Source organism: Myxine glutinosa, chromosome 1 (genome assembly GCF_964187855.1).
Source record: "Myxine glutinosa chromosome 1, kmMyxGlut1.1, whole genome shotgun sequence".
Lineage (NCBI taxonomy): Eukaryota > Metazoa > Chordata > Myxini > Myxiniformes > Myxinidae > Myxine > Myxine glutinosa.
The window spans coordinates 161186767-161198180 of NC_136261.1; the positions used below are offsets into that span (position 1 = coordinate 161186767).

At 42.7% G+C, this 11414-nt stretch overlaps 1 protein-coding gene across 2 annotated transcripts in view; it reads right to left on the minus strand.

Moving 5' to 3' along the window:
- Positions 1 to 1977: 1977 nt before the first annotated feature.
- LOC137430449 (MAP kinase-interacting serine/threonine-protein kinase 1) overlaps positions 1978 to 11414 on the minus strand; it is a 15803-nt gene continuing 6366 nt past the window's right edge. For both annotated transcript variants that reach the window (XM_068121273.2, XM_068121278.2), the window contains 9 exons: positions 9783 to 9862; positions 9508 to 9581; positions 9239 to 9343; positions 9040 to 9095; positions 8747 to 8842; positions 5584 to 5778; positions 5293 to 5457; positions 5114 to 5157; positions 1978 to 3971 (listed from right to left, as the gene is read on the minus strand). In XM_068121273.2, the coding sequence (XP_067977374.1) occupies positions 3719 to 3971; positions 5114 to 5157; positions 5293 to 5457; positions 5584 to 5778; positions 8747 to 8842; positions 9040 to 9095; positions 9239 to 9343; positions 9508 to 9581; positions 9783 to 9862 (1068 nt within the window). In that variant the 3' untranslated portion in view covers positions 1978 to 3718. The remainder of the gene's footprint in view (positions 3972 to 5113; positions 5158 to 5292; positions 5458 to 5583; positions 5779 to 8746; positions 8843 to 9039; positions 9096 to 9238; positions 9344 to 9507; positions 9582 to 9782; positions 9863 to 11414) is intronic.

The following is an 11414-nucleotide window of genomic DNA, read 5'->3' on the forward strand; positions in this document are numbered from 1 at the left end:
CCCCCAGTACTTCCTGCATCTCCCATGTATGTTCACATTGAACTCCCCCGACATCCCAAGACCAACCAAAACTCTTCTCTTTGTTCCCTTGCATATCGCTTCCACCAACCTAACTTCTGCTTCTGGCACTCACATCCATCTGTGTTGCCATCACCAGCTCTCGGGACAGTCTTGGGCCTTCTCCAGATCCCCAAATCCCAATGCTAATTCCCCTTGCACATCCAACCTCTTCTTCACCAGCTGTCTCAGGGTGAACATCTCATCTGTCATCCCCTTCCTAAACCCCTGTTGCTCTTCTCTGATCTCCTTCTCCACGTTCTCCCTCACATTCAGCACCCTCATGACAACTGAATGTAATGCCCCTGGACTTCCCCAGATCTTGAACATCCCCCTTCCCCTTTCATATCGGCGCAATTAACCATGTCCTCCACTCCTCTGGAATTAATCCATCTCTCATACATACATTCAACAACCTCTTCGACCACCTGACTCCGACTTCTCCCACTGCAATTATCTTTAAACAGTGGGATCTTTAACATTCACCAATCAAGAAAAAGAGCAGATATTGCAAACCCTCACCAGGATGTATTTTCAGTGGTTTTTAAGGCTTTTGTGTTAAAACAAATATGGCGGCCGAACCACGTGACCGATGTCATTATTTTTTTCTCCACCAATTTATTCCTAGATTATGCTCAAGAAATTTTATCTTGATCGGATGACATTTTGTACTTGTCGAATTATGACGTCACAATGGAGGCACCTATTACATCATTAACATTTTATTCCCCATGGAGTTCTGTACAATGAGCAATGTCAATTTTTTCTATTCAGCGCTTTCGGAGACATAGAAGTGCAAAAAATTTCGGTTTTTCCAATATGGTGGCAGAATCACATGACCTGTGACGTCATAATTATCATTAAAAATTATACAGGTGGTGTTGCACCTATGATGAAAATTTTCTGTCAATCGGACCAACGGTTGCAGAGAAAATCATATTTATTCTGTGCGGACAAAAACAGACAGACAAACGGACTCAAATGCAATACCCTCTCCTCTGGCGAGTAATAATGCTGGCAGCCAGCATGCCCAGTTTAACATCCATCCAAGGGACAGCACACATCACATCAATGCCCAGCTCTACCTGCTTCTTCCTCCTCTTTCATATAAAGCACAATACTGTGGGGTAGACAGTTTGTAGCTGGGCCAAGATTCGAACCCACATACCTATCTATATAAGCCATCATGGCTCATGCCAGCCCAAAAATAACTGGATGACAAATAATGGATAATTTCATCATAGTCAACCCTGTTTTCACCTCCTATAATGATGCTGACACCTCTGACTTGTCACTGTGGTTTAGTTGTCTGTTGTGTCCCTTTCCATCCGAGCACAGATCATGCTGGGATTCCAGGTCAAAATACAAGATAATCTACCTCGTTTTATTGTAAATTAATGTAAAAGTACATCACTCAAATGTTGTGTTTGTGTCCTTCTCCCTCTCTCCCCATCTTGTCTGCCGCTCCTTGTTTTTTGTGTGTCGGTTTGTCTTTTTGTGTGATTAATGTTAGCTCTTTCACGAGCCTCGATCTTGTATACAAAAAAAAAAAAAAAAAAAATCCCTCTCTCCTGTCCACTACAAATCCAATATACATACTCCTTTGTGAGTCAAAAACCACCATTAATGGAATCAAAACCAGCAAGTGTTTAAATGCTTAATTTTGGTCTTTCCAATAACTCAGAGCACCAAGGGGGGGGGGGGGGGGGGGGGAGGAAACCCAAAGGTAAAGTAATAGGAAAGAAGTTGAGATCTCATTTCCAGCAGACTATTCAGATAATAATCCATATTATCGGCGTTTTCTCACAGCACCAACATGGGCCTACATCAACCTTGCACCCAAAATTGGACGAAGGAACATGTCATGGAGTAATTTTAAAAAAAAGAAGAAAAAAAAGAAGGGAAACGAAGACCAAAATGAACCTTCCATATAAAAGATTTATTGTATAAAATCCATAAAGTGCACATACAAATGGCCAGCAGAAATCAGCAAAAACAGTCAGCACACGATGCTAGAGAACCAGAGCTGCGCTGCCAATTCTTCTCACACATCAATCTGCTTTGTGTTGCGCAGCGCCATTTGCATTTCCAACACAAGTCCAACCGACCATGCGCTGCTCAAAAAAGGCCGTCGACATTGACAGAACTTAAGCTGTTATTTGCTTCAAGCCGAGGTAGATTTCTTTTTTTCTTTTTTTTCTTTTATCCCACTTGCAGTGCGATTCACCTCCTGCCTGCAGGTTCTGGGTTACAAATTTCACAAAGCCACCAAAGAAAAAGTGCAATATTTGGCAGCTTGAGAGGCATGTCAAAGACAGCAAAAAAAAAAAAAAAAAAATTTTCTTAAAAAAATAAACAAATAAAATTCAGATGCACAGTCATCAGTTTTGCTCCAGAGATGGTGCATTTGTACATACAAGTCCAGAAATGCATATTCCCAAAGTATGTGACAGTTTTTCTGACCAAAGAGCATTTGCTGGAAGCTGTGCTGCATGGCATGAGGGAAAAATCTGGGACAATTTTCACATCAAAGGATACCTGTACAAAGGATAGGGGAATGATGATAGAAGGAAGGGAATGTGGATAGATTGGAGAAGGGAACGTGGGGAATGGAAAGGTAAAACAGGAGAAGGGAAAGGGGGGAGTCGCTAACTTCGTGGATACATCAGCTTGATAAAAAATAAAAATGCAGGAGTATGTTGTTGTCTCAGTCAGTGCCACCACCTCCAGGCAGTAAAGGTCTATAGGATCACGATCCATGACTTCAAAGGGGATTAAAAAAATTTATGGGTATATGGGTAAAAAGTTGCATAGGAATGATATCCACACATGGGTGGAGGTTTCCAAATTTTATGGGAAAAACAGGGGGGGGGGGGGGGGGCGAAATAACCATGCAAAATACAAACTTCACTGAACAAGAACTGCTTGTGAACAAAAAACGTTTTTGAAAAAAGAAGTTGAATTACTGCAAGACATTTGCTGCTACTTTAAAACAATAATGTCCAATTTGCTACATTTACCAAGATATTCTGTTTAAAAAAAAAAAAAAAAAAAAAAAAAAAATGTAATCGGTGCAACTTCCAAAGTTAAAGTTATGAGCTGCTGGAGAATAGCCTGCTTCTATATGCTGGGTGGGTGGTGGTGGTGGTGGTGCACTGCAGAGCAGGCAAGCAGGAGGAGGCCTGGCAAGCTCATGTGTGGTGCAGATAGGTTACTAGTGAGGTCAAGGTGTTAAAGGACAGTGTATGTTGGGGTTGATGGCTGAGGAAGCCAGCAGATCAGAAGTACATGTTGTGCGAATCAGAAAGCTCATGGATAAAAATCAAATAATAAAAAATTAAGAAGTAGAACTATGAAAAAAAGAAAAAGAAAAAAAAAAAGGCTTTTTTGTTTAAATGATCTTCCAGTGTGAGTCAAGGCAAACTTGCGACCTGGTGTTTCCAATAATCTGGGACTATTTATCATCAGCATGATGTGAAGTCGCACGCTAATGTCAAGCATCTCCCACAGGTGGTTTAATGCTTTGTGAAAACGTTTGGTGGGTTGGGTGGGGTGGTTTGGCAGTTCAAAAAAATGTATCAGGTAAGTAAGCTGGAGTTTAACCTGGTTGGAAAGTCGACTGCTGGTTAAAGATGACTAATGGAAAAGAAAATAGGAAGGATTAAGCCAGGAACCCCTTATGTGGGCCCACCATGTCAAGCACAATGCCATTGCGAGGCAGGCCCAAGCCTGATGAGCTCTTCGCCATTGAGCTGGCACGGCGTCGTGCGAGACGCGACTGGGAAGGAGGGGACAGGCTGAAGGGGCAAAAATGTGGTGGAGAAGAGTCAGCATCAGCTTCTTCCTGTTCGAGTTGTCGAGTCATCGCCAGCGCCTCGGAAGCAAAATGGGTAAGGTCTTTTGCAGAGGTGTTCCTGAGAGAAAACAACGGTAGCAGTAATTACTACAAACCTAAAGTAAAATACAAAAAAGAGAATCCATTTAAGGGATCTAATGTTTTTATTTTTGCAATTACCTTGGCAAAACTACATTTTAATATCGAGTCTAAAGTGTTTACCTCCTCTTCCCCAATATTGCATTCTCTACTGAGACAATATCTACATATACATATTAATGCTGTCAATCTGAACCACCCAGAAACATGAAACCACTCCTCAAAAAAAAATTATATAAAAGTTGCTTCAAATTTATCCAAACTTACGAGAAAATTATAAAATTTTCAATCAGGCCAAAAGTTGAACCTAGGCAACAAAAGGCACCAGACCACTGCCACAATCACCCCAAACATAAATTTTTCTTTGCAGTTAAGATACAACCCCTAATTTTTGAGCCCTTTCAATGAGCGCAAGAATAAAAGGCTTCCTTTTTTAGGTCATCTAATCTCGATTCTCGAAGACATGAACATACAAAATGGATTGTAATGTCCGTCCGTCAACTTTTTGCTACTCCTCCCTCATCACCCAGCTCATTGTTCGAAACTGGACACAAATACAAGACAGTATCCCGCACAATCGCTCGGGCTTCGATTTCTCGATTTCAGATCATGGGGTACCAGGGAGGCTTAACCCCCAAACCTTGGATCCCTACTCGTCCCTTATTTACCAACCGATTGCTCTGAGACCCGGAACAGCTCTTCTACTTGATGGCAGTCACAATCACTCAGGCTTCGATTTTTTGATTTCGGATCATGGGGGCTTCCAGGGTTAGTGAGCGAGGTTGCCCCCTGAAACTTCAGATCCCTATTCGTATCTTATTTACCAACAAATTGGTAAATGGTTTCATGTTTGGAGTGGTTTCATGTTTCTGCCCTTCAAACATTATACAGCCCTTCTATTTGATGGTCTATAGGATCAGTCAGTCTTCGATTTTTCGATTTCGGATCAGGCAACTCCCAGGGGAGAGGGGAGGTGGGTTCCCCAAATCAGCAGAGGTCTGAACTACAACCTCAAGAGATGATCATCAGCCCACTTGGGGGGATACTTTATTTTTTTATATCGTGGTATTTTACCACTGGCTTCTGTCAGTGCAAAATAAAACGTACATCCACGAAGCTTACCTGAGTAAAAGCTGAGGTGTTGTCAATAACTGTTGGGATGCATGCTGCAAATAAGAGGGAGAGGAGAAGGAAAATCACATTTAATGTCTTTTTTAAAGTACTGAAGTGTAAAAACTGAGGAAAAGTTGTTGATGTAGTTGTTGTGGTGTGGTGGTTCAATATACATGCTGTGCACTTACACCGGCAACCCAGGGATGTTGCAGGACTTGGTTGGCACTCAATCTGGCCTTTGCATCAGGCTGCAGGAGGCGAGAGATGAGATCCTTGGCTTCCAGTGAAACATGTGCCCAATCTTTGTCAGGGAAGCTGTATCGCCCTGATTGGATACTCCCAAAAAGCATAGTCTGGAATATGAAGAAGGCGTTGGGGTCGATCAAGGGGGCATTTATCACCTCATTGCGTTTGCACAACAATACAAACCCTCAACTGCACACAAAAAGTTATGAACATGTTGAACCAAAGTAGCATACCTGGCAGGCAAGGCACGGCTCACCCCGGTCCCATCCACAGTCTGAACCACAGTTTCCCACAAATGGTGGTGAGCCGCTCAGCATGATGTAAAGTAGTACCCCAAGACTCCAGAGGTCACAGCGTTTGTCATAAATAGATGCCTCCTCACTAAATGCTTCCACGACCTCCGGTGCCATGAACTCAGCAGAACCGCACTGTCACCAGAAATGAGTAAGCAGCGTATACCATAAATATTAAATAGTACCAGTATGCCATAAAATAATAGTATACCATAATTATTATATTAAATAATATACCATAAATATATTAACTAGTATATCATGAAATATTATTGAATGATATACCATAAAATATTATTGAATAATCTTCTATATATATAAAAGAAAGTTTTTGTTTGTTTGTTTGTCTGCGCACGCTAATCTCCTGAACGGTGAAAGATAGGAGGAAACCTCAAACAAAAAATGTCGGGACGGGCCCCGGGGAGGTTATAGGCTAGATGGCGAGGCCGGTCGAGGCCACCTCGGCCGGGCTGGGCCCATTTTGCAATAAATCTTCTTCTTCTTCTTTCAAAATTCTCTTGAAGTACAACTTATGCACTTAATAGGAATACAACAAACAACAACAGGCATTTTAAAGGCCATTTTCCCTACTAGAGCGGGGGTTAGCCTTGCGGTCCCCATGACAATCTTCTCCATTTTGCCCTATTTTCTGCATCTCCTCTTGTTAACCCCCTTGCCCGCATTTCTTCTTCGACCATCTTTAGCCAAGTCTTCCTCGGTCTTCTCCGTCCTCTACTTCCTTCTACATTCATTTCCATCACTCTTCTCAACCAGTCACTTTCATCCTTCCTCAACACATGACCAAACCATCTCAACCTGTTTCTCTTCACAGCATCCATCACAGGCTCTATTCCCATCATCTTTCGCAATTCATCATTTGTCTTCCTCTCTCTCTCCACGATACTCAACACATCCACCGAACCATTCGCATTTCCACCCTTTCCAGCCTTCGTTGCTGCTCTACGTTCATTACCCATGTCTCGCTCCCATAAATCATAACACTTCTTACACATGCAGCATACACCTTTCCCTTCAGCTTCAACGACACTCCCCTCCTCGTCAGCACGCCACTCAGTTCCCGAAACTTCTTCCATGCACATCTCTCTCGAGCAACCGTTGTCGAGTCTGATCCACCTTCTCCATTCAGCACGTCTCTGAGGTAGCAAAATGTTTTCACACCTTCCAGATTCACGCCATCTCCAAGATCCAACTCAACATTTCCTCCATCTGCAGCTCCCTCTGTGCACAACTTACACTTGAATGTAGCTGCCACACTGGTTAATGACCCTCTCAAACCACTACATTTTTGATGAACCCACTCAGCGCACATTGTACATTGAATGGAATTCACTCCGGCCCCCTTCCTGCACACAGCACACGGCCACTTCCCAGTTCTTTCCACCTCACCACATGCTTTACCACTTGCCATCACCTTCGTTTTTCCGATATTCACCTTCAGACCTTTTGTCTCCATACATTCCTTCCACTTGTTCATCTTCTCCTTCAGTCCATCCATACTTTCTGCAATCAACACCAGATCATCTGCATACAACTCCCACGGTAAACCCTCCTTTACGTTGTGAGCCAGCACCTTCATCACAGCTACAAATAGTGGTGGACTTAGTACCGACCCCTGATGCACTCCCACCTTCACCTTAAACTCACCACTGTTCCCGTCCTTCGTCCTTACAGCTGTGCGCGCTCTTTTGTACATTGCCATCACTACTCTGATCAACCATTCCTCCACTCCTAACTTCCTCAATGCCCATGTCACTACTTCACATGGAACCCTATCAAATGCTTTCATGCACTTAATAGGAATATCTGACTGATTGCAACACATGCTTTCAAAATTCTCCCTCGCGGGGCCCGACAGAAGAAAGAACAAGGAATCGTTGAGCACTAACTGATACTGGGCTCACGTCAGACCTATGTACAGAAGATTAAATTCATTCAAAAATAACCCGGGAAACGCCGGGTGCATTCAGCTGGTATACCATAAATTCTGATCCTCTAATATATGGAGATATTGCATCTGTGCATGCGTGAATATGTTTGCCACGATTGGTTGACAAAGTATCCGTGCTGCCAAAGCAGTTTCTTGACAAGGATTATATGCTGAGTGGTTTGCCATTGCCTTTCCAGCAGTAGTTAGGGAATGGATTTGGAATTTGTTCAAGGAGCGGGCACACCTACTCTTAATGAAGGACACCATGGGATCTTTAAAGTCCACAATCTAATGCCAACAGACAGGACACCCAGTTTAGCAGCAAACATTGATGAACTGCACACCAGGATGACAGTTTATAGCCGATACGGGATTTAAACCCAGGTTAAAAGCTTAGGCATACTGCCAGGCCATCCTGAAAGCCCTCATTATTAAATAATATACGATAAAATATTATTTGACACAGTTACCAATGCAGTCTCCAGTAGGCGGCGCCACCTTCAAAGCTATATTATGGTCAGAAGTAATTGTAAACAAAAACAAAAATCCCAATTGAAATCACTGAACATGATTAACCTAATCTTAAGGACAAATTAAACTTCCTAACCAAAAGTTCCTTATCACATGAACATAGAAGTTTCCACTAACGCCTCACCGCCCTCCACTCCTCCCTCCCCACCACCCCACTTCTTCTCTCTTTTGTAGTATGCACTTTTTTCACTCCTTCGATCCTTCAAATATTAGCATGAATTACCAAAGGAACTTCCAAAGCCAGACAGATGCAGTCACCTGCAGGCCAGTTCACAGGACAGTGCATCGTCGGTGCCAGACTTTCTGGGTATTCCCAAGTGGTCAAGCAATCAAGCCACATTAGCTAGCAATGCACTAAACTTCCTACAATATACTGCAATCATTTAGTGTTGTGGGTAACAGATGTTATAAATGCACAAACCACTTCATGATACAAGGGCCAATATCAGCTAATGTAGAGGAGGTTTAATGGTGAACAAAGAATGGGGAAGGTGGAGGAGCAGAGTGAAGCATTTAAAAACAAATAAAACCTTAAGAAAATCCATGTCATTTTACTCATTTTATTTTTTGGAAGAACATTTGTTGAAACCCTCCAAAGCATGGCAACACGACAGGTTATCATACCGGTGTGAGCAGCTCAGGGGTGGTCACAGGTGTGCAAGCACTGCTCAATCGTATTCCACTACCCAGATCAAAGTCACACACACGTACAGGAGAAAGCTGGGAACAAAGCGAGGGTGAGAGAAAAGAGGGGAAGGGTGGGATCGTGCGTGAACGTGAACGTGCGTGAAGTGAGTATATAATAAACATTAACGCTGAAGAAGATGCACAAAAAGTCCCAAGGGGACAAAGAAAACTCAACAATGTTTACAAAATTACAATCGGGGGAAAATAAGAAATAACTGTTTGACACTTACATGATTAGAGTATTCACATAACACGTTTTCAGGTTTCAGGTCCCTGTGAGCAATCCCTAAAGAAAAAAAAAAAGTCATGATGTAAATAAACCTCCTGAAGAATTCAAAGACACAAAGGTAGCGAAAGCATTCTGAATGAAATGCAGCATTGGCAGAACCGGAGAGGAACAGCAACTTTGCTTTGAAAGCATTTCGTCACCTTTGCTGTGGAGAAAGTGCAGCGCGCTGGCAATGTCTTGTACAACCTCACTCGCCTCCCGTTCATTCAAATGGCCTCTCTGCTGGATCTGGCTCAACACTGACCCTGTGCACACACAGAACAGGCCACGACCTGTCAACATCGCTGCAATGATCAGGTTAACGCTCGGTGTTTAAACGAGTCTGCATGGTGAGAGTTTATGCAATTGCATTGCTGCGACGTCACATGAAAGTTATTGAAGACATCATTTAAAAACTACATATTCTCACCTCCTCTCATTTTGTCAAAGACAAGGTAAAATTTGTCATCTTCTTCAAAAAACTCAATGAGCTCAAGTATGTTCCTGAACAGAGGAGGGGAAGAGGAGGGTGACATAAAACACCAAATAGTGAGAGGAGCATGAGATTTAAGGATTACATGAAGTATCACCTGTTAGGAGGTATTATAAAGGTATAAAAAAAAAATTTGAAAAGTGTGTACTGTGTACACAAATATATATATAAATATTATTATTAGACCAAAGAAAAAAATATTAAGAACTCACTTGTGTCCTTGACACTGGTATAAAATCTCAACCTCCTTGAAGACCCGGTTGCGGCTATGATTTGCAGTCTTTTCAATAACCTGCATAGATAAATAACAGAGGGTGGAGGTTATAGGGAAAAAAGAGTTTTATACATACAATAAATAAATAATTACAAAATAAATAAAAAACAAGTTGTCCACAGAAATGAAAGTGTGATCTCCAAGACAAAGAGCCAAGATTCACAGCAACATGAGAAGATGAGGGTCAAACAAGATATTACACACCACGCTCTGTGCAGAGCATTGGGTGATTATGTCTAAGCCAGGGTTACACTCCTGTATGTGCCCCCACTCCGACGCACAATACTCAGCTGAGGGGGAAGAAATTTGGAATTTGGTCAGGGTGCCGACAATAGCTCACGTATTCTTTGTGTCGGACTCTGTGGGGTCTTCAAAATCTACCAACGATAATCAGTATCACATTGATGAATAACTATGCCTGAGCAACACAAGGATGACAGTGTATAGCTAGGCCAAGATTCAAACCCAGGTTAGAGAGCTCAGAGGCGAGTGTGCATGTGCGTGCATCTCTGGACTATCCTGCCATTCACTCAAACGGGATAGGGGGAGATAAAAATAACGAAGAGGAAAGCAAAGGAAAACAATACCTCAAGCCAGAACACAAGCAACCTATTGTACACAAATACTGTATTATAAAATAAGACACTCAACATTGTACCAAAAATAACATGCAAGGTTTTCTTGCCGCTGTCCAAGAGTATTAAAAACAGGTTATGGCCAATTATGGTGCAGATGTGCACACATTGAAATAGAAATACCATGAATGTTTGGGCCTAAATTCCAAAATACAAAATAATTCACCTTTTTTAAAGTCAGTCAACTTCCCCCTCTTTAAAAGTCCCCCCCCCCCCCCCCCCCAGTGCAAAGGACAACAAAGGCCTCCAGTCTCGCAATGCAATACCACTCTATTAGGGACTCTACTTCAATAGGGATATAGTATAAAAACAAAATGAACTTCCTCCATGGTTTCCCCAATGGCCAGTAAAAAAATTCCTTTACAGCTATCAGAAAGTGAAAAAAGGCAATGCAGGCCATCGTAATGCCATTCACTCCATGGCTGTGTGTACATGACCGATAGTAACTCCCCGCAACTCCCTCTTCCCGCCCCACCACCCCAACCTCCCACTTCCCTCATGCTATGAAAACACACATCCGTGGACCGGCCCCAACAACGAAGAGAACAACCAATGGGCTGCAAAGCCCGACTCGAACGATCAGTCACATGATCTTAGTAGGCGGGGTCTCGGAGTTAAAACTCAGGCAATTTAGAAAGAAAACAACCATAAGTCAAGGTCTGCCCAAGGGCAGGTCTCTATGAGGTGTGCGCTAAAAGATTTAGAGCAGAAAAAAAATCATTGCGTGAACAAAAGAAAAGCTGAGGGTGGAAAACAGATGGAAAGGAGGTGGGGTCAGCCAAACGAGGCTTTACACGGATTGGACAGATGACAAAATCACGTGATGCTGTTGCCAGGCAGACGCAGCAGGGACAAAGGAGGAGCTCTCTACACAGAATGCTTTTGCACATTGAAATGCTTGCATCTGCAGGCCAAGAGCCAACACAACCCAAACA